At 32.2% G+C, this 24,706-nt stretch overlaps 2 protein-coding genes across 5 annotated transcripts; one reads left to right on the forward strand and one right to left on the reverse strand.

Moving 5' to 3' along the window:
* Window positions 1-1,322: 1,322 nt before the first annotated feature.
* LOC126841434 (ras-related protein Rab-30-like) lies at window positions 1,323-5,783 on the reverse strand. The gene is made up of 6 exons (XM_050577922.1): window positions 5,531-5,783; window positions 5,318-5,421; window positions 5,026-5,109; window positions 4,635-4,818; window positions 4,215-4,366; window positions 1,323-3,127 (listed from the first exon to the last, which is right to left on the reverse strand). The coding sequence occupies exons 2-6, from the start codon at window positions 5,402-5,404 to the stop codon at window positions 3,029-3,031; spliced, it is 606 nt and encodes a 201-aa protein (XP_050433879.1). The 5' UTR covers window positions 5,405-5,421; window positions 5,531-5,783; the 3' UTR covers window positions 1,323-3,028.
* Window positions 5,784-6,004: 221 nt separating this feature from the next.
* Window positions 6,005-24,056, forward strand: LOC126841432 (uncharacterized). 4 transcript variants are annotated; one of them, XM_050577914.1, is made up of 13 exons: window positions 6,005-6,522; window positions 9,267-9,488; window positions 12,045-12,170; window positions 12,252-12,425; window positions 12,498-12,689; window positions 13,291-14,128; window positions 14,989-15,136; window positions 19,454-19,817; window positions 19,987-21,757; window positions 21,834-22,140; window positions 22,257-22,483; window positions 22,567-22,799; window positions 22,933-24,056. In XM_050577914.1, exons 2-13 carry the CDS (start codon window positions 9,327-9,329, stop codon window positions 23,896-23,898), a joined length of 5,508 nt encoding a protein of 1,835 aa, XP_050433871.1. In that variant the 5' UTR covers window positions 6,005-6,522; window positions 9,267-9,326; the 3' UTR covers window positions 23,899-24,056. The 4 variants fall into 4 exon arrangements, with proteins under 4 accessions (XP_050433871.1, XP_050433874.1, XP_050433873.1 ...); XM_050577917.1 differs by having other exon boundaries at window positions 15,001-15,136; window positions 22,933-24,055; XM_050577916.1 differs by lacking the exon at window positions 6,005-6,522 and adding an exon at window positions 6,551-6,668.
* The last annotated feature ends 650 nt before the right edge of the window (window positions 24,057-24,706 follow it).

A 24,706-nucleotide genomic window follows, 5' to 3' on the forward strand; every position in this document is an offset into this window, starting at 1 on the left:
AAAAATAATACCAGTTTGTCCAATAATATTAATAACATTTCTGTGTTCATTTATATGAAATTATACTTAATTTACACCAAATATATTGGTTCATTTTTAAACGGAAAATATACTGAACTTCGACGAATGGTTTATACACGGAAAATACACCAATATAAACGAATTATATACGTGTAGTGTAAATCTAACCGTTACATTTTATTCTGAATTTATACGTTTAATACTGAAATATATTTAGTATAATCGTAAAATTTATTGATTTGTATATTTTGATTTAAATAGTACAGCAGTACCTATAATGAGAGATTTTTTTTTAACCTGTAATTTCTAAATAGTGAGGCTGTTTCTACAGCAATGCTGACCAGTGCAGTAGATAGGAGGAAAGCTTGGATACTTTAAGACTTCCCAAAACTATTTCAGTTTAACCTTAAAAAAAAACACTACATGACATGATGAACAGATTTGTCTGATACTTGTTGGCTATTGATTCACTCACACATTACAACTTGGAAATTTACTTCTGTCAAAGTTAAATTTTCCCCTTTTTGGGGAAAGAGAGGAGGTATTCCTTAGTAAAAAAAAAATTTGACTACAGGTTTTTTTCTAATAAACTGTTATAGCCTCACTCTAGGTCTGCCTTCAGTTTTATTTTCAGATCTTAAGCGGCTTAAATTATAGCTAAAAAAGTAGGCAAAGAAGTTCCTACTCATTCTGGAGGGAAAGGGTTTTTAATACTATTTTGATTTGTCAACGTTCATCAGTAGTACTATGTTCAAAGAATATTATAAACATAATACTACAATTTGAAATAAATTCGACTATTTTAAAAAGATTTATAGCGCGTGTAATTTTATTAGTTGAAAAATATGCAAATTTATTGAGTGTTTTTCTTGCCTTTCTAGGGTAAACCTTTTTCAAATTTTTGCCCAATAAGCCCTTGACAAAGTCTAATTTTTAAATATAAATTACTCTTCATTAGTTTGGTCATGGAAAATTATATATAAATAGTATGTACCTTTAAAGATACAGTGGCAAGTTGAGGATAGTCAGTTTCAGTTACGATTTAAGACCTCTATGCAGATAAAGTATAACTAAAAAATAAACATGGTACTGAAAATCAATACATATTATACCAGTACAAAAAAATAATAGTAAAAAAAATACCCATAACATAATAAATGTGTTTTATTTACATTTTAGTGTTTTTTTTGGAACAAATTTTTGTCTAAATACTAAAAAAGTCTATTGCAGCCAAAAAACTGACAATTTCATAAAAAAAAAAAATTATGTGAAAAAACAAAACCAAAGTATACAACGATAAAGGATTTCATAACAGTTACAAGTAAAAAATTTGATAGACCGAAGGAGTATGATTGAGCCAATTTTAATGTTTTTTAATGTATTATAACATTTTAGCGTAACATCATATGTATCACGTTATAGTGAATGTTGTTTTTTTTCAACCAGCCATTTCATTACTTTTATAAAAAAAATCATTCTGAATTCAAGTTAGTAATAAGTAATACAACAGTATATAATAGCCAAATTAATAATATAAGTAACCATTTTTTGATAAACACAAAATTGAATTATATTTGTATTATTTTGTTATTGCACAATAAATAAAGAAAAACTAAGGATTTACACATAAATAATTTATTTACATACACCAACAAAAAAAAAAAAAAAAATGAATTAGATATATAAATATTTATATATTGATGTGATTGTTCTCATTTGTTTATTGACATGAAATATATACTTTTCAAAATGTTCATTAATTTAACAATAAATACATTTAACATTGGCCTTATAAAAAAAAAAGTGTTTATAGAATATATAAGTTAATTTTGATGAGAGGTTTTTTTTTTAATGGTTATAGTTGAGTAGTTAAAAAAAAAGTGGTTAGTGTGTCAAATGTCAAAGTAATAAAACAATTGAAATGTCATTTATAAAATGTAAATAAAGTAAAAAAATTAACACAACACTGATGACGTAAAGTTTATAACGAGGCAAGAACATAAATGTTAAGATAATAATATTATTATATAAAAAATAATATAAAAAGAAATGATCAAACAATTTGTGTAAAAACATATTTTATGTAATAGTCAATATATAAATATACTATTATTAGTATTTATAACGTTAATTAATACAGCCACTAGTAGTTTACAAGGTATTGCACTGATTTATATTAAAAAAAAAAAACATAACCAATAATATTATGTTATATATATATATGTATAATATTTTTGTTCTAAGGTAAGTAAACACGTTTAACTAAATATTGTTTTTGAAACATGTAATGTACGTAAAAATACATTTTTAATTAAAGAGCTATTAAAACGTCAAATACGTTATCTCTTCATAAAAGGCATAACAAACCTAAACCATACACTTTTCTACATTTATTAAATAAAATAATTACTATGTTTGATCTATGCTAAAATTGTTCTATTTATTACATTTAAAAAATAAGCGTAAAAATAAAATTGCCTTAGACACACAATTGAAGGTAAACATAATACTGAGTCAAATACAAATTTATTAGTTTCGAATATTAAAGAATAAAACGACGTATTTCATAACAAGCTCAATAAAAAAAGGAAGTTAATTTTATAATAATAATAATAATCGTAATATTATGTTTTTGCTGATTACTTAGTAACTAACAATTAATCGAATCAAACGCACAGCGAACAAACTAGGATTGAGCATACTGCTTTGTTATAATAATACCTAATAATATTATGCATAAATTAAGTACAACCACGTTGACTAAAAATAATAATAATATTTTGGAAATAGTAAGTCAAAACTATGATGGCCAATTCGGTATTGATTTACAGTATTAACCAGTACCAAACTAGCTCATCGAGCTCAACTGCCAGGTAACTAATAAAAACAATTGGTTATCGAATAGTTTCTCAGAGGGATCAGTAAAATTACAAGTTACCCTGTAATTAGCGTTACAACAATGATACATTTATATAAGTTAAAAAATAATACTGACGAATTAATACTTTCAACGGTTACAACAAAAGTCATTGATTGATCTAGTTGTCCTCGTGTTGAATGGCAACGACTGTGGATTCTCGGTCGGCATTCCTTTGGATTTAGCTTGCTGAAATAAAATTATTTAATATATATTATAATGAATAATTAGTCGGTATCCCAGAAAAACATATGTGACTAAAACAGATATGAGTCAAACATCGAGTGACGTTGCGCTCTCCTAAGTCTTGTGCTTTCTTGAGAGCGTCACTTCAACGTTTATATTCTCTTTATTGTTTATATAATACATAGGAAAGGGTATTATAAAGTAAGTATAATATTATTTCTGTTATCAATTTTTCAAGTGTCAATGGAAAAAGCATTTTCTGGCTTGAGGTGCATTGCGCCAGATATACGTATGCCTTTTCATTTTAATTGCATTTAAAATTATAAGTTGGTGATTGATTTTTTTTAAATAGTTAAAAAAATTAACCTTTTTTTTAATCTAGGCCGCCCCATTCCTCCAAATATATGCTCGGTAGTCACACCTAATCATACATATTATTTGATCTAGAGGTGGTTCAAAATATTAATACAAACCTAGTTGGGTAAACAGTATAATATTATTCTCTATTATTTAGGTGGTTTTATTTATATTTTTGGGTTTGGTTTTTTTTTAAATCTTAATTTAGTAGAAAAAAATGTCAAAGATAAGTTTTCGATTATTTAAAGTAAATGAATAGAAATTAAATTTCCTTTACAAAATTTAAAAACCCAATTATAGATAACAATTATCTTCTTTCTTATCGTGGGAATATTTCGCGACAATAAGGAATAAAATTGAAAAGTTTTAAATTAAAATATTTGTACAACAATTTTTTGTTAAAGTTATTTGAGTTATTAGAAAAAAAATGAACAAAATATTTAACCTACATGATATATGAGGTATAATATCAGTTAATGGTAAACATATCTTGTAAAATTAATATGTATATAATTTTTTTTAATACTAGTTTTTTCATTGTCAAAAAATTTGATAGTACTAAGTTGCATAAAGAAATACTTGTGTATTTTTACTTAGTCAATTTGTTCAATTAAATCAGTTCTCGTCAACGTCAATTATAAAAGAATGCTAATTACAGACTATGGTCGTAAAACCTTATGATAAATATATATATATCTACTATTGTTATGTGTCTATTATTAAAGAATTTTACCTCCATTAATTCTGAAGCAATTTGGACAAATAGTTTTTCAACATTATCAGCTTGCTTGGCCGATGTTTCTAAATAACGCATATCGTGACGCTGAGCAAAATCTTGACCAACGTGAGATGGTATTTCACGGTCTTCTTTGTCTATTTTATTACCTTAAATAAACATAAAAAACCAATTAAAAAAAAAAAAAAATAATAATATAAATTATTTTAAATATTATTGATTTAACATAAGCCACCCAAATATTAAAAGTGGGAACGGCCGATGTGTATTCAAAGGAAATGTTTTTAGGTTTGAGGGTACATGTCTTTGTTACATTTACTCGTTTTAAATACACACAAGCCGCTAACAATTTGCAACAATAGGATAGCTCAGTCTACTAAAAATAAATTTTTTGAATTTATTACTATTTTTTTTTACCAACTAAAACTCTTAAAACTCTATTGTTAGCATATTCGTCGATTTCTCTAAGCCAATCGTTGAGACAATCAAACGTCGGTTGTGATGTTATATCGTATATCAGTATTAATGCATGCGCTGATCTATAATAACTTTGAGTTATAGAACGGAATCTTTCTTGGCCTGCAGTATCCCAAATTTGAAGCTGAAAAATTATTGGATAGTATTAAAAACAGTATATTATGTGTAGAACTGTGAAAATAATTTAAAGACATAGTACAATTTAATGAATATATACTATAGTCTATACTACATTCATTATATAACAATAGCTTTTATTAATTTATTAGTTTATTTTCATTGTCGAGGATACCCCACTAATAAGACTTTTATTATTTAATAACACACTTACTTTGACTTTTTCATTGTCAATTTCAATGGTTTTAATCATAAAATCTACACCGATGGTAGCACCTTGGCCCGGAGGAAACATTCCCTGCATGAATACAAAAAAATTTACATCGTTATGTATGTGATCAAAATAGGTGAAAGTTGCAGTTACAAACAAAAGAAATACAATTTCTTACTTCAACAACAATAAACCCATTAATGGGAATAAACTGTTGCAATTTTTTTATTTGTTTTTTTTTCAAAAACTATGTATATATTATTTTTGTTACTAATAATTGTGAATAAGTAAACACCTGAGTGAATCGACGAACCAAACATGTTTTTCCAACACCTGCATTGCCCACGAGAACCACTTTGAATAAAAACTTATAATCTTCCATTTCTCGGTGATAAAACACTGCGCAATCGGAATACAATTAAAATATTTCACATTAACGCGTAACTCGAGTTTTCGATAATAACCGTTTACCGAATGAAAATCGTTGGTAAATTTCAAATTACATTACCTAATGTAATATTAATAGGTATTAGACCAACGACGTTAGCGGTGGCCTGCGATTATTATAATATGTATTACTTTTAAGTAGTAGCGGTGGAAACTACGAAATCCCTAATTAACATAATATGACGAGTCTCGATGAAACAACAATGGAATTAACGGGTAAATAATGTACTCATGTAATACCTATTGCATTGTATAGGTATAATAATCATTATAAGTACAGCTACGCCGTGTAATCAGTACTTCAATTTATTACTCATTTGCAGGACAGGTGCTGCTGCAGTCAGATACTACGTGTAGATAACACTGTTATTATTAATGGTGTGTTTATGTTTTACAACTGATAACGAACGGGTGTTTACCAAAACTATCGTACGCGGGCCGTGCCAGGTTGGCCGGACAGGAAAATACTAGTATAACCGAACGCACGTTGGCTGCACTGCGTGCACGCGTATGGTGGCGAGGACGGACGGGCGTCGGGCGAGCTGCCTCCGACAAACCACAACCCGTGTGCGTCGCTCCGATTGTCACGTCCGCCATATTGAACAAACGGCATACGGCTCTCAGAGCAGCACACGGCACTGCAAAGCATAACCGACGTCCGACTGGCCAATTCAATTGGGTCGGCCCCCGTATCCGCCACGCCGTTGTAAATTGTCCATTTAGATTTATTTTTTATATAGTTGTAACTTGTATCAACTAAAAAAATCGTGTTTATTATTAAATATTGTAATATCTTTTCAAAACGAGTCGGTACGTGTAATTTCTTTTTTCTTTTTTCACCGCTTGTTATTTGTTTCTATATAATGTGTAATAATAATATTTCGAGTACAAAGTTTGCAATGTGAAAATATTTAATTTAAAATAATAATATTTTACCTATCTACCTACCTACCTACCTATATATATTTATATATATATACATTTTTATAATCGGCCGGAAACCGCAAGACCGCCGTCGCCAGCCGACGCCGTTCTCGACGACACACATTTTGGGTAAGTCGATTATTATTTATATTAACGTTTGTACAACGCGTTTTGTCGCGTCATAAGGTTCGTAGTAGCTATTGGGCCGATAGCCGTGAATTTTGTAAATTTTTTTTTCTCCCGTTCAATTTATATTTAAAAAAAAATAAAAATTAGTGAGTATAATTATATTATATTTCCATCGCGCGTTCCCTATAATAATACTAATAATAACGTTCCGGCTTTTGTGCGTATATAAAATATTATTAAATTATCTAATTGCTCACAAACGCGACGGCGGCGGCCATGACGACGGCGAATTTATTTATGTCAAAAACGACAGTCTCGGCTACCATATTTTTAATGTAAATATATACTTAAGCCCCCCCGACTTTTAAAATATTCTGTTTGTTTTTTTTAATTCGTACCCATTGTGAACTTGGAACGACGATGGCGACGAAATTATCGATTTAAAACTATTATTTACACACAACATATGTTTGTTGTGTGTGCAATTCAGACAGTAGTTAAAGTCTGCTGTTTGCCAAAGTGATTTATGTGTCGACGATGACAACCAAACAATAATAATTGCAGTTCTACATTAATATTACCACCTACCACAACATTTAACATTTGTGTGACGTAAATTAAAAACGTCTATTCATATATTAAATAAAAATCACCTTATGTTTGCTGCTAGCATATGCCTATTTTACATATTATCTAGGTATTACCTATCTATATTATATAATAATCGTCAGACTTTTTGTTTTTTTTCTGTTATAACATACAATTAAAAACAAATTTAACAATAATTATTGCACCATATGTGCAACAACCAAAAAAAAACTAATAGAATATCTACCATTACATCCAGGTATGAAAATCGTGTTAAAAATAATTTTTATAACAATTTTGTTTAAAATTTGTGAACGATTGTTTAAATTCTCTTTTTGTATTTTCATAATAATATTTTCCGTTTTATCAGTTGCGTCACACATAGGTTGTTTAGAAAATTTAAATAATATTGTTTATTTTTTTAAAAATATTAATTATACACACAGTTCATATATTATGCTACTATTTTATGATAAATGATATATTTTATATTATATTGTTTCGTGATTTGTTAAAAATTTATTTCTTAAAAAAAAAAATGTAAAGAAGTAAATATATTTTTTTTCATTAAACTGTATGAAATAATTATTAAGCATACAACAAATGTAGTTTTGTTTTGAAGTTGGCATTATATATCGCTATGAGTAGGTACTCATATTTTTTTTTTGTACGAGTTTGTTTAAAGGTAATACACTTAGGTTTCTATTGTATCCTATTTAAAAACTGCCCACTTAAAAAAAAAAATAATAATAATATGTATTAGCAAAAACATTGTTATAAATACAGTTTTACAATATTTCTAAATTAATTCGCAGATAACTTAATGGTAATATATACCTACTTGTTAAAAAGAACATTTTTACTAAATTTTAAACAATTCATACCTTGAGAAACTTGATCACATGTGTGCATTATACAAATTAACATAGCATTTCAAATATTGTGTTTGCTAACAAAATTAGAGCCATGATCATCATGCCACTGGTGATATTTTCCTTAAAAAATGTTCAGAATGGTAATATGTACATTAATACGTGGTGATAAAAGTTTTATTAAATGATATTTGCAAAGTAACTTTAATTGGTTAAATATGGCACAAATTAAGTTTTTTTTAGTAAAGAAAATTCCTTGTTTGTCATGTGACAATTGTAGCTCTAATTTCTTTGGCCGTACTATTATTTTATATAATCAATATTGATAATTACAATTTTTAATTCATAAGTAACAATAACAATATTACGAGAACCAAACAAATTTAATAATGCTGTTAGCTATAGCAGTTGGGTTTAACCTCTATGAAACTGAGAACTAATAATACGTTTTTATCTTATGATGAAATTACATAACTATTTTGAATTGCTTTTAAACATGAAAGATAAGTATGAGTATTATTTTTTAACCAGATGAATAGCCTTTTTTAATAACATGATACATATTTATCAGCTAATGGTTATAATTTAAAAAATACATTTATCGTATATTACTAATTTAATCTATTTAAGTTGCGCCGTTATTTTTTTTTTTTATAAATGTCTACATGTAATTTTATTGGTATTAAATGTGTGCAAAGTCGGACTGGGTTAAATAAAAATGATAAAATTTGGCTTATTTGTAAGCTCAAATGGCTCAAAACTCATAGCAGCTGTTGTTTGGCGGAGTCTAATTATGTGTGGAATATTTTCTTTAAATTTAAAAAAATATATAAAACATATTAAAGAAAAGATACTGGTAAATATTATAGTATCCTTAAAAAATATATAATATATATTATAATTTGAATTCTTTTAAAAAAAACATTGAAGACATTTGGTTATTTTTTATATTTCATGGTTATGATTTTTATTGGCTGGCCAATAAATTGTTTTATTTACTATTAAAATATGTACATTTTGTTACAAACAGTTATATTATTTTACTGTAGTTATTTTCATTTGTTGTTTCTAACTGCATTTTTACAGAGTTAATTATGTAATTTTTGTTTAATGTTTACCATTCGATTACGATATTTTATGATAACATGGCAAAGTTTGTTTTTTGCACAGTTATTGATTCTAATCGAGAAAGAAATATTATTAAAAAAAAGTACACATTTAATACAATTTTAATTAAAAAAAAAAAATAAATGCTAATGACTTAATTTTAACGTTTTCTTTCAGTTGATGTGGTCGAATTGAAAATTGTGTTCGATCGGTGAAGAATATATATTAATTTATACAATGACGGCGAAAGAAAAAGAAGTATCGGAAGAGTATTCCAATGCTTTAGGAGATCTCAACATCAATAGCAAACCGTTAATAAACATGCTGACAATGCTGGCAGAAGAAAACTCCGCCTACGCACCAATCGTTGTACAGTGTATTGAAAGACAGCTTCATAAGGTTTTTAAACTTTATAATAGTAACGAACATATTTTTACACTCGTACCAAAGGGATGGCTCCGTTTGTTGTATGTTTTAGAATTTTTTCGAAATCTCCGTATCTATCCTACTTAAGGTTAATTTGTAGACCTCATTTTTGTTATTTTGTTGAGCCGTGTTGAACTGTTATTATTGTAACAACAATGACTACTGTGTTGCGAGTTCAGAGTTTCGAGTAAAAAATACTAAAAGTCATCCCTCTGGTCGTGTGGCATATATTTAGTTAATTTACAAATATATGTGAATATTGAAAATTGAAATCGAATATAAAATAAAAAAAATATATGATGTGACTAAATATGGTATATGTCCTTTTTGGTCCTCTCAATATCATCTGTTAGTATTTTAAATGAAAAGAAAATAACGGTTTTTAAGGTGTAAAATATTATGTTTTTATGTATATACTACATTATTGGTAAATAACAAAATGTCGCTAATCGCAACAATAATTACTATTCGAGTTTTATTTTATACATTTGAACCACTACTACGCGGTTCCTTTCAAACATAATTATTTTACTGTTTACTGGTTTATAATATTAATAAATCAAATTTGTTAACATTAAAATTTTCGAACAACTATACTAGTAATACTTATTCTTTATGATTTCTATTTATACAATTTTCGACATATTAAGAAATTATAGATCCTTGGTAGTTTAAATAATAAGGGTATATAATCGATATAATAGTATATTGAATGTTCACGATAGTAAATTAATAACACTACTTGTTAAAAAAAAAAAAAATAAATAATTTGAAGAAACTGTATTTTGTTATTGTTGATTGATGCAGCACAAATAATTATTATGTGTGTTCTTTTCAAACACGATATTGTTATGTACAATAATATACCCGTATTCGATTTTATTTGCGAAACTTACGCAACATTGAAGTACGGACGTTTTTAAAAGGTGTATATAAATCGTAATGTTGGTTTTTTAGGGTATTTTAACATGCGTTAATACTACGTAGACGTACATAATATATTATATATATATATCTTGATTTGTATGGTCGAATGCTTAACTGCATAGCGGTAAAAAGAAAAATACTATTGGAGCCATCGGATTAAATACTAGCAGGGTGTCTCGCGTCTTAATTTAAAAATTAATTGTCAAGTGTGGTGTATACAATAACACACTTTTTATTATAACATTTTAAGTACAAGTTTTCTCTCTATGTTTAAAAAAATAATAGTCTACTTTATTGTTTTATTTTTTTTTATTAATATATTTGAATTTCGATTGGGTTTGTTTTGGTTTACGTGACCTGTTAATAATAATAATAATAAAAAAAGCAACGGTATGGGCGTGGTTTCTAAATTCGGTTGACAAGACAAATAGTTTGGTCTTGATTTTACAACCGGTTTTAGAAATTCAACTCAAGAAATAGCGGTTTCAATCCTTTTATTTTTGGTTGTATCTACATCGTATCAATTAGGACATCACGTCTTACACAAGCATCAAGAATATAACCAAAGGTCAATCAATAGTAGACTGGTCACCAGTGTATAAGAAAAAACTGAACTTAAAAAAAAAAAACATTCATGCCAAAGGTAGGTATTATACTTCCAGAGTGCTTATATGACAAATGACGATTACAAAAATATATAATTAAAACACTTATAATTGAAATTGTTTTATTTTCGTAAACTCTATTGTCGAGATTATCGAAAACCTTTTAAATATATTATATTATTTTGCCACCATAAAGTATATTCAATTACAAATACTAATTTAACCTACGTGAGACACCTTGTATTTATTTTTATTGTAGATGTATTGAATAAATATTATCTTCTAGTGATAAAATACATATTTGTATTTTAAATTATAATAATAACTATAATAATTGCTTAGAACAAATACGGCTGTATTGTATCTCGATTGAAGATTAAGAAATAACATTAGTTTTTTTTTTTTTAATGAAATTTTTAAATAACGTAAAATTGTGACAAATTATTGAATTCAATGTTTGTTTATGAATTAACGTTGTAGTTATGTTGTACATGATATGTTATTTAAATTAAATTCAAATTGTTATTCTTATCGAAAACACTTGGAATTATTTTATTTTCTAACTATACATTGGGATGAACAATATGAAAATACGAAATATGTTTATCCGAGTTTACAATGTTTCAAATAATTTATAAATATATATTTTTTTAAAAAAAATTTGGGTTTTAGTTAAATAATATCAATCTTGTTCATTTAAATTTGTTTTCCTTACTGTTATTATAATATTTAAGCTATTACGGTTACATACGTAAACATAAAAAAAAAAAAAAATTGGAATTAACAACGAGTACGATATGGAAAATAAATAATTAGTATTCTTTGCACTAATGACTAAATATTTTGAGAACCCGAGTGAGTATTGTGTTTATTTAAATATATTATATTAGTCTTATATCTACACTGTCCGAAAGTTAATGAAGATTTGGAGGACCGTAAGGATAAACCATTTCAGGTTTGTTTCACAATTACATTTAATAATGAAAATTATACTTAGGTGCAGGCCGACAGCAAGCTGCCAGTATTGTATTTGATCGATTCGTGTATCAAAAACATCGGACAGCCGTACCTTGGATTGTTCTTACCGAGTATCGAAAGACTCTTTGCTACCACTTTTTTGAAAGTAATGGTCGATTCAATATTATATTCAGTTTGTCGGTGGTCGGTTTTTCAAAAACTAAATTTTATTTTATATGTTGTTTAGGTTGACGAGAAAACCCGAGCTAACATGTTTAAATTGCGGTCTACCTGGAATGAGGTTCTGCCATATCGTAATCTATACGAGCTAGACGTGGCCGTTCACGCCATAGACAGCGCTTGGCCAGTCGGCCCCCCTCCGACTAACATACACGTGAATCCAAAGTTTTTAAATAACACTGTAAGTTGTAATTAAATAAAACGAAATCTGTAACATTAAGGATGTTTATAAATTATTCGTCGGTATCCTTAGGGTAAACATACTGAAAAACCTGCAGCTACGAAGGCTGTTAAAGACGACCGGATTTTGCGCCAAGAACTTCTCAAGAAACACCAAGAACTGTTGGAACTGCAACAAAAGAAACTAGAACTAGAGCTGTTGCAAACAAAGAACGAATTGGAAAAACAACAAAAGAAAATCGACAAGTTAAACACAACAGCAAAAGTAAATAAAACTGATTTATTTTTTTGTATATTATATACAAATTATTATTATTATAAACAATTTCCCGGGGTTGGTCTCAACCCACTAATTTTGGGTACTATAACTAAACATTTTTGGGCCTAAATACACCCCACAGAAATTGGGTTTTTTTCCCAACTCCGTTCATGATGTATCCCAATGATGTCTAAACAGCATCTGTTTGTTGCTTCAGTGAAAATTGTCTTTAACATTCTCAATAATGTCTATTTAAAATATTTGTAAAACTGTCTACTGACGTCCTTCTTAAATTATCATATGTTAGAATAACAATCATTAAACTAACTATTTGAGTCAAGGTATATTGACGATATGAACTGCTCGTGTAGATTGTGATTGAACACTGATTTCATTATTTCAGCAATGTCGAAGCAGACTCGACTCGGTCGGATCCGTTGAATATTTCTATCCACAATTTTCTCGTTTATCTTTGTGAATATTAAGGACTTTAAATTGCCTCATTCGTATCTAATATATTAATTATTATACTGAATTTGATAAAAGCTATTGTTCTTTTTTTGGATTATAATCATTTGACTAACACAACTTTTGCAAAATGTTGTAGGACGTTCCGACTCCCTATTCGATTGCATCTCAACCGAGTATTGCGAAAATAACTCCAGTCAGTACACAGCTGTTGCAAGCAGTCCGGCATCGTGATCCGCGGCTAAGAAAAGCAGCAGACACCACTTCGAAACCAGTGGCGGCCATCGAAGACAATGTCAAGCTGACGTTTTCGAAGAAAAAAGATGATAAAAAACTAGAAAAACCTAAACGCGACAGCAGTAAACATCACGATTCGAGGAAAAAGGAAAGAAGCCGTAGCCGTTCGCCGGTCAAGAAAGAACTGTCGAAAAAGTTACATAAAAAGACTGAGCATAAAGAAAAGAGTCCTAAGGATGATAAGTACCATAAACGAAGAGACGAAAAGAAAACAAAAGATTTTGACATCAAGAAAAAGAGCTTATCCCCTAGTTCGAAAGTGCCTCCGATTGGCCAGTTGAACGAACCACAATTGAGTTATTCTCCTAAAAAGGACGTGAGTGCTTTCAAAAAAGACTTTCAGTCGAATAATCTTTTGGATGACCTAAAGGGGAATGTTCCTAAAGCAATCGAAACACCTATCGTCGATGTAACAAACGTGTTGCCGAAAAAAATTATTCTGGAACAAGCAGTTAATGATAACCTAGACGTTAAGCTAATTCAGTCTACGCCTGCCGTTTCTGAACAAGCCAAAAATGATACTACTGTGCTGGAAGACTCAGATTCGTTAAAGCGACTTCACATGTACATGCAGACAATGAAGAAATCACCGGAACCGTCTACGACTGCTGCAACAGCGTCGTCTTCATCTTGTATAGAACCAAATGACAAAATTTTACCAGTCGTAAAGTCCAATCAAAGTAAGATTACATTGTCAAATCGACTATATTTTAACAAAATATTCATTGTTGGCGAATTGTTGTTATTTTTAAATAAATTGGATTCTATTCTGCGCCACTTTAAAAATAATAAAATACAATTTCACCTTTCCACTTGGTCCTGTCATCTTTTTATTATTATTTTTTAAATTTATTTTATTTTTATTTAAATCTTTTAACCGAAAGTATCTACTTGGTTCAAAATTAGTGCTCCGTCGACACCAATATTTGGTTTGTTTGTACGGTTGGTTACCCTTTGTTTCCCTTACTTTTATTTTTTATTATTTCAATCAAAACACGTTGTCTACACATAGAAGACGTAGAAGAACAACATGAATCGTAAAAACGAGGTTATTATGTTGTTGATTTTGTGTGTATCGACCGTAAATGACGTGTGCCAAACAAAAAGGTTTCACAGAAGAAAATAGTCTAAGAGTGACCTTTTTAAGTAGGGCTTATAAGGTTTAGAGAGTATTTTGTAAATTGTATTTACGTACCGTATTGTGTAGTGTACATGAAGAGTATTAAACGAGTAAACTTTGTATTTTACGTATTATAACGAGGTTAATAGTTAACTCGAGGTCATAGGTTTATGCTATGAAACAAAATTACAATTAGTGTATTAATAAGTATATAATATATAATTATATATGTATATTTATTCATTTGGATTGAGTTAATTGAAAAAAAACAAAAAATTAAATAAACGAAGAAAATATGTCAACACGTTACGGTTTTTATGTGCTTTTTTTTTTTGTTTTTATTTTGTTACATTTGTATTAGAAAATTGATTTGAGCACGCCTTACATGTATTATGTCTTGTATTGTTATGAAAATTAAAGGTATGCTTGCAGACGTATTAATCAAACCACAAAATGACATAGACCTAAGAGTTATAGCCCCGACAACCAAGAGGACATCTACGGACGCGATCAAAGCTGACGATAATGAACCAGCTGCAAAGAAAAGCAAATCTGAAATCATCGATGAGTAAGTTATGTTATTATAAGTTTTTTTAACCGTCGTCGGTAAACGGCTTACAATAAAATATAATTATTTAGTGGTCTCCCTCCCCTACTCACCGTCTTTGTATTTAAATAATAATTGTTTAAGTACTTTAAATTGTAATATTAAAAAAAAAAAAAGTGACTATTTCAAAGAAGTTTAACATGTCTGTTGTTATGTACGACAAATATATAACGTTAAAAGTTCCGGTTAGGTTCATTTTAAAATATAAAATAATTCATTGACAGTGAATAGACATATCGCTTGGATAGTATAAAACAAGGATTGGAATTACAGAAATAAAACATTAAATAAAAATAATCTTAAGCCATTTTAAAATAAAGTGTAGTACAAAACTAATACTTGGAAAAAAAAATGCGCTTTGTGGGGAATGTAGGATTGATTTCTTCTACTTTTATCTCTACCTCTTAATCTGATAAAACATCTTTTTGTTTTATTATTACACTCTTTTTCATTATTTTACACCAACTTAGGCATTTTTAAAGATTTTAATAGCATAATACTGTTTTAATTGCTATTAAAAAAAAAATGTTAATTGAAATACTTTTTTTTATTTAGCCCATCAAATAATTTGTATTATTCCCAATAATTTAATATTTACAATTTAAAGATGATATTTTATTAGACCGTTTCGAATAACCTCTGTTGCTTAAAATAAATGTTTACCAAACTAATTTGTTCAATTCATTATTTCTATTTCTATAATAATTAAAAATGGATTGAAATAATTGTGGAATTAATTTAAATTCAAGTTAAAAGAAAAAAAAAAAGAACTTAAATACAGAGCAGTCTTGTATTTTTTTTTTATATATATACTCTATTTTTTTGTGATTTGTCGAAACCAATTTTTATCAATCAATTATTCAATAACTCAATCTCGAATTTGCTTACCATGCTCGGCATTTAGATATAGGGCTGTTGTAATATTGAAAATAGGGTTGTCAAAAAAAAACCCTGCATTAAATATTTGGGATATATACCCCTAAAAGAAAAGGCAACTAGGGTAGGTTAGGTTTGATTATTAGTTTTTGCCAATTAATTCAAATTAAATATTAATCAAGTTTAAAATTTTAATCAAATACTAAAGTTATCACTTTCAGTTTTGCTCGACGATCGTTTCACAATAGAACTAAATGTGATGGTATTAAAACCCCATTTTTTTCATCTTTTATAAAATGCAATTAATTAGATCGTTACATTTTTTATCTGTCAAAAACACAACTTTTAAAAAAATTACAACAGGCCGCATATGATTTAAAAGTCGAGTTTTACTTATTTTAATTTTAAATATTGACCAAATAATAAGAGTAGTTTTCTCTAAGTCTATATAAACAAAAAAACAGATTTACTTTAAAAGAAACAAAAATAGATGTTTAAAGGTTTTTTATTACCCTTTCATTACCGAATTAATTTTTTTGAAGAAAAAAAAATTTTCCGTGTTCATATCTGGAACTTTTTGTGTACACAGTAAATCACAAAAGAGAAAATAAAGTCATGTCCATTGCAATGGACAGTGGTAGTGAAAGGGTTAAAATAATTTCTTTCAAAGACACATCAATTTAAACAACTTCTCATTCCATTACAGTTTAAACCGATTTCAAAATGTTATTTTTATTCTTGTCGTGGACTAGTTGTATATAATATAATATTACATAATATTGATTATGTAATGGGAAAGTTCTCGGATAGAGACTGAGAGTGCATTCTTATTGTAAAAGCGCATTTTTTTCTTGTAAACCGTTTTATTAACAATTAATGGCCGACCCTCCTCCCCCCCCCCCACCAGTTTGGCCATAAATCGTGGTCAACATAAAAGTATATAGCTGGGGCCCTTTATAAATAATTTTACCGTCGTTGATTTACTAATATATAGCGATAATAATACATTTTAAACTTTGTACGATATTTTTCTTATCACAAAATGTCCATTAAAAAAAAAAAAGGAAAAAAAGTAGGTTGTATTTATAAATTATTGCGCGTCAAATGAATTATAAAATATGTTTCCCCGAAACGATTCAAGGATGAGTAATTTTTTTTTTCTATAATAGTTTTCTTTTCTAATAAAACGCGCAGTGTATGTTTTCGTGGACTTTTGATCTTTTAGTTTTAACAAGGTTGAGGTCTCCGAATGATCAAACCGCCACCGGCTATAATTAGCTGCTACATTCAGCCAACCGTTTGTTGGACTTGTCCTAGTTGCCAAAAAAAAAAAAAAAATCTCTGCCAGATAGCTTTGGAATGAATGGATTTTTATTTGTGAGAGATCAACAAACTTCAAGCTCGGTACAATGTACACAAGTGGTCGTTGACATTCCTAGTGTTGTATAAACACTTAAATGAAATAAAAATAAAAATTGTATCCACTCGATTTGTGTGTGTGTGTGTATTGAGGAATAAACGGCGTATTATTTTCATCTTATGTTTAACCCCTTCATTGGCCATTGTAGCAGAAATGCAACATATTATGTTTATTACATGATTTTATTTTGACAAATAAAATTAAAAAAATTGTAGTAGGGTCAATGGGTGGGTTTCATTTAAGTGTACACCTCCTTTAAATCTAACTTTGAACTTTAGAATCTAACTTCTGGCTGACTGCAAAAAAAAAAATATAAAAAAACTTAAATTATTATTGCTTGATAAAAATTTAAAAAGGAAAACATAAATATATTTTTCAATATTTTAGTATATCGTCAAAAACTCAGGTGTTACATGAAATACTGAACACCTTTACAACATTTTTACTTTGAAACGAATTTAATCCCTAAAATTAATTTTATTGAAATAATAAAACGTTAAAAAAACTCAATTAGGTCCGGCCATTTTGTATGGTGTTAACATTAAAAAACACCTTCACTACTTCGGATAGAAGCCAAAATTAAAATTTGACAAATCTGTTGACTTTTTTTTTTGGAAAGATGGCGCTTATTATCCGTTTGACCCAATTTGAGTGTATAACACTGATTTCGGTATTTGTATTTGAGACCACATTATGTTGTCCTTGCTGAAATATTAAAGTACTATTTTTCTACTAAAAGATTTCTGAGAAACCACTCCAATCGTCAAAAAAAAACATCTTAAGAAAATATTTTTCTAATATTTTTATAAAAGTGTCGAGTAATGTTAACTTAATTTCGAGTAATTAAACCTCTTTTTTTTCTTGGCGGATAATGTTCTTTTAGGATAATCGTTTTTTAATAGCCGATTAAACTGGAAACCATTTGGCACGTTTGGGAAAATAATAATATTAATAATTGCTCGATTTTTTTCAACTAATATTAGTAGGTATGAATTAAGTACAATTTGTTGATCAAATTTAATCTAATAATAACACAAGGACGGCCTTCGAGACTCTTTTCCAAGTCATTTACAAAAATTATTTTTAACGTTTTTAATAGATGGTAATGTTTTTTTGACCACTCTGTATACCACACTTTACACTTATGTTGCTTGCAAACCAGTACATCTGATAGAGTGAGCATTGATAATATAAATTTAGATGGAAAAAAAACGCTTGCCAAGTGTGTGTCGGCATGTAGACTTATGTGATTTTTCATTTTTGGAGAATTATTTAAAACAATTTTTTTTTTGTTTATCACATCAGATAAAGTTCTTAAATTCTCCATTGCACATCTAATGTGCCAAGGTGATTCTGACAAGATGCTAAAAAACAAAATCTGTTCATAGGTTTCAGAGATTAAAATCGAAAAAAAAAATTTAAAGTGATTTATTTACATATTTTGTATTTTCTCGAACATCTCTTTCTAACGACCTCAGAATAAATTTTCTATTACTTATAGTTTAAGAACGAAAATTAAGCGTCTTATAAGATGTCGTCTTGAGTTCCCATCAAGTGCGATTTCCATTTTTGAATTCCTTATCATTTCTTCTGTGGTTTTGTAATATCGGTTCTATTAAACTGATATCATTTTTAAATAGTTAACCTTTTTTTTTTTTTACAAAAACAATTTTAACAAAATATAATTAGAAAAAATAGTTGACTATTTTGTTAAAAAAAATAGATCCTTTTTGCAGGGGACGTAGAAGTTGAATAATAATAGAAGAAAAAAAACGACCCCTCTTTCCCCTATGTTAATATATGTTTACAAACCTTAGCATAAATGTTAAGTTTTAGTGAACAGTTGCCTATACAATGCCCCTTAATAAATCGCAACCGCGAGTCCCATTAAGGCTAAGACAAAATGTCATTATATATCTATTCGCTATTAGTGTGTAAAGCCAAGTTAACGACGTGGGATTTTTCTTCTCCTTTGTTTTCAGACTGTTCGGCGCTGAAGATGTGGATCTGCGGACGTTGACAGCGCCTGCGGTCGTGCCCTCGCCGCCGCCTCCGCCTCAGATATCGGAAGCGCCCAAACAACAAGAGCTGGGCAAGTCGTGGGCCAAGTACAAGGAGATCAAACCGGACACGTACAAGGCGCCGTACAAGTCTCCGACGAAAAAGATGCCCGGCGAAGTCAGCGAACATCATCCGGCGGCCGACAGCAGCCAAGACGACGCCATGGACGTGGACATGAGAGCCAAACCCACGCAGAGCAACAAGAGTCTCATACTTAGACAAGCGGAAGAAGCGTTGAACGCGGGCAGCATAACGTTCGACGAGTACAAGAAAGTCATGTGCCAGGTAAGATGGTCGTCGTGTGTGATGTGTATTATATTTGATTGACATGACTGTCTTAGGCTATGCATGGGGGGGGGGGCTTTAGATGACACTGTTTACCTCATCGTGCCCACAATGCCCCGACCACGTTTTACTGGCTTGTTTATTTACTATGTCTATTGTGTATGTTCAGGTAATCGAAATGACCGAAGTGGAAAAATTGGAAGAAGTGAAAAACGCCGAAGACACCAACAACGCGTTAAAAGTAAAAAAATCAAAAATCGCTCATCCAACGCCGGCGGTGGCCAACGAAAACGGAACGGCCGATTGTTTACTTCGAGCCAACGTCGTTGTCGCCGATGTACTCCAAACCGCCGATCAAATCCTAGAACGGCTACCGTCGTCGCCGGTCAAGCCAACCGTTGTTGAAAACCAAAAAAACGATCATCGTCATCCGACCAAGTATGAGGAAGAAACGGCGCAGCCGGCGTCAGAAGAACCGGCGGCCAAACCCGTAGACAACAACAACCAAAACTGTTGTGCGGCGGACACCGACGAAGACGGCGTTAGCGGATGTAAACCGATGGACATAGACGAGAGAGTGAATTTAATAAAACCTATACCGGCAGAACATTTCCCGGTCACCACCACCGGTCCGTGGAGTATGGTTAACAAAAAACCACCTACCGGCGGCGCCGACCACCTGAGCGGCAGCGAAAGCGACAGCTGTTCCAACAAAAGCGGCGGCGGCGGCGGGTCGTCCGAATCCGAATCGGAGAACTCGAAGAACGTAAGAAAATCGTCTCACACGGCGGCGGCCGACGACCGGCCAATGTTCAACAGACGTACCAAGATGTTCCGGCAAAAAGAAATCGTCAAAGGCGTCCGGGCCAACTGGAGGAACAACCAGAACAAAAACTGGAACCCGAGACCGGACAGCGGACCGCCGCCGCCCAGGTTCGGCCAGCAGAACAGGATCGAACCGTGGTCGAGAGGGCCTCGGCCTAATTACTGTCATTCGTCCAGGACGCTGGTGCCGCTGCCCCGGTACGAAGTGCCGCAACCCACGGCCTCGTTCGCGTCGTCCACGCCCGACTGGACCGTTCCCGTCATCCCGCCGTCCGATCCCGTCATACTGGACATGATCGCCCGGGACCCCACGCAGACCATCAACATCGACGGCGTGTCCCGGGAAATCCGGTTCTACGGTCCGACGGCCATCACGTTCGTGTCGTGGGACGATCCCCGGGAGATATACTTCCAGGGGCCGCCCAAGAACGTCATATTCGACGATCTGTTCTCGGTGCTGTGCCATTTCAATCAGAACGACATTGAGTTCCTGTTGGACGGGCAACCGCACCGCGTCCGATTGGGCGCGCCCACCCGGGAACTGTACCTAGACGGCAAGTTCTACGAGTGTTTCTTCGGCGGGCCACCGGTGTACACCGAGCTGGGCGGCGTCAAGCGGTCCGTCAAACTGGAAGGGCCACCGCCGTCGGTGAACATCGGCCAGGAGCCGCGCAAAGACTTGGTCGCCGGACGCATAGCCGTTATCATCGACGACACGTACACCGTGCCTGTCTATCTGGACGCCAAGCCGCAACGCATCGAAGTCGGCAACACCGCTCTGATACTGCGGTTCATCGACGGACTGATGAGGGCGCTGATCAACGACCAGCCGTTCAAAGTCAACTACAACGGACCTCCTCAAGCGATAACCGTGCGGGGCAAGAAGCATTACCTGCGGTTCACCGGACTGCCGCAGACCGTCAAACCGGGCTATGCGGTCATCGCTCAAATGATGGGCGTCGTGCTCACCGAAGACACCGCCGTCGACGCTCTGCAACCGTTGCCGGCTCCTCCGATGCCGCCCAACTTCACCGGCATGAACATACCGCTGTCCGTCGAAGACATCAGTCAACCGCCTCAGTCGTTTGCACCTTCGACTTATTCTTTGGTTCCACGTAAGTTTACTTTCCGTTTTTTCCATTATAACAATATATTGACTTGTTGTTAATTCTTATTGTTTGCCCGCTTTAGCCACTACGATGCCGCCCGTCAATATAATGCCTCCGGCCGTTATACCGCAACCGCAGTTGGAGCAGCCGGTCGTCAATTCTTTTTCCACTCCGCCGCCCAACGTACCATCATCGTCTTCGGTTCCGTCTATTTTGCCCAGCAACATGGACATCAACGAGCTGTTCATGAAACTGGTGGCCAGCGGCATCGTGCCCAAAGACAAACCTAAAGAAGTCGTTGTATCGCCTATAATCAAGAAAAAGGAGAAAGAACAAGAAGACTTGACCGTTAAACCCGTAGATTTCTCAGATCCGTCAACGCTAAAACAGTATGTGTGACGACAAATTTACCGTTTAAATATTATTGTAAAAAAAATCCATAAACACAAATGGGGTTTGGTGTAATGTATTTATATTTTATTTATTTATTTATTTTTTGTCACAGGAAACAACCCGGACTGATACACAACTTGTACACCGGCATCCAGTGTAGTTCTTGCGGCATACGTTTCACTGCCGAGTATACGATCAAGTACAGTAGCCACTTGGACTGGCATTTCAGACAAAACCGTCGCGAGAAAATGGCCAGCAAGACTGTGCAGTCGAGAAAGTGGTACTACGACACCAGCGATTGGTGTAAATACGAAGAACAAGAAGACGAGACGACTAGGGGTTGGTTATTTTTTACTGTAACAAAAAAATTACCTCTACGAATAAAAAAAAATATATTAAATACATTTATTTTGTTTTATTAGCTGCCAGTTGGTTCGATTTACAAGCCGAACAAGGCGTCAAAGAAGAAGAGAAGGACGAAGAAGACAACGTACCGTGCGTGCCGGCCGGGGAAAACAGCGAGTTGGCCGCCTGTTACCTTTGTCACGATCAGTTTGAGCAGTTTTACAGCGAAAAAGACGAAGAGTGGCAACTCAGGAATTGTATCGATAAAGACAAACACCTCTACCATCCAATGTGTTACAACGATATGATTGTAAGTCAAATTTGGAGATAACGTTTGACCGTATCATTCATCACAACAATGTGCTAATTGTTTATATAATTTTGCTTGTTTGTTTTAATTTTAATTATGTGTCTAATTGTGTTTGTTTTTATTTTCTTTCAAGAAAACCCGAGAGGAGAAAATCCGTAAACGCAACGATGCCATCGAAGAGGCCAAACGATTGGAAATCCACGAAATGGAAATCAAACAGGAACGGCAATTAGAAAAAGAAATCAAAGAGAAACTACGACAAGAGGAACAGTTGAGAATCAAATGCGAAAACGAAGACAAACTGAGAATTAAACGCGAATACCAAGAACAGGTACAAAAAGAAGCCGAAGAGCTGAGTCGATTAGAGAGTAAACCCGTAACGCGGGTTGACGCAAAAGCCGATCAGCAGCCGTCCGATATTAAAATGGAATACGTCAACGAAAACACCGTCGATACCAAAACGACAAACGGCCGTGGAGACACCTTTGACGATATAGACATTCCGGAGAATATGGAGGTCATTCATTCGGAGGAGGTTTCGGAGGACATATCGACGACAACGACGACCGTTAAACAAGAACCGAACGTCGTCGGAGAGAATGTCAACGACAACGATGTCGGCGTCGAGGCCGAAGACAAAACCGAAGTGGTAATCGTCAAAGCGAAATCCAAGTCGCCGTCTCCGGTGTTATCGACCATGACGTGCTCGATCGACGGCAACACCAACACCGAGTGGAACGTTCCAGTAGCGCCGGCCATGGGAACCATTAAAATAAACATAAGTCAAAAAGCTTCGGCCGCCCTCAAACCGTCGTCAAAGCCCAACGTCGTGGAAACGTCGTCGTCGTCGTCGGTGGTCGAAGTGAACCCGCAAGACCTGACGCCGACCTTTGGCGAAATCGATCCGGATCAACCGCCGCCGCCCGGACTAGAAATGGACACCGTCCTGGTGGTGCCCGCTAAACCACCGCAGCAGCCGCAAGTACCGCCGCCGCAACGAGACTTGAAACCGAGAATAATGAACAACGCTAAGAAACTCAGGGAATACCCCGTCGTCAACAAGGGCAAGGAAATGTCCGGGCTGTGTTCGATCATGTGATGTTCAAAAATCTTTTTCCTGTCGACTTCCGAATTTTTTTTTGTATATTACAATCGTTTTTGAATTTTGTAAATTTTACAAGTAAAAAAAAAAATAATAATAAAAATAAAACAAAAAATGTGATATAAGTATAAGAGAAAATATTTTGTACATATTGTGTATATTATTTTATTATTATATATTTAAGTAAAAAAAACTGTTGATTTTTATTTTTTTTTTTTTACCAAAAATAAATTATAATTTTTTTTTATTATATTAATAGTGTTAATATTTAATAATAATTTTGTCGTCTCTCGAAACGATTACTCGGTCGCAAGTAATAATAATAAGAATTAAAAGATCCCTTTTGTGGTGTAAACGGCTGATGTTTTTTTGTAATCTATTTTTGTATATCGTTTCGAGTCGCAGGGTAAATAAAAAATACATCTGATGTGTGTATATACATATATATATATATATATAGTTTTATATATTTATAACTACAAATTGTTTTGTAATTTCGTAGGCCGACTCGTTTGGCGCTTACGGCAAAATTTATGTAATTAAATAGAATGTACAAAAATGAATTAAATTACCACACCAATAAAACTATTATAAATAATTATTTAATTGTCTATATGCCTATAATTATTATTATGTATAGCGTTACGAGCTTATTATAAAATTGCATTCGCTTAGTCGCGGTTACAACGTAATATAATTATTATCGTCGTGTCTTAAATGGGAACATATTTATAAATATTATAATTATATAGAGTAAAAAATTATTTTTTAGAATTTTGTTGTAATATTATACTCAAAAGGCCTT

Source organism: Adelges cooleyi, unplaced genomic scaffold, assembly GCF_023614345.1.
Source record: "Adelges cooleyi isolate 19-005CV unplaced genomic scaffold, UGA_ACOO_1.1 ACOO_flye_CR_arks_rails_tigmint_CR_PRNA_381, whole genome shotgun sequence".
Lineage (NCBI taxonomy): Eukaryota > Metazoa > Arthropoda > Insecta > Hemiptera > Adelgidae > Adelges > Adelges cooleyi.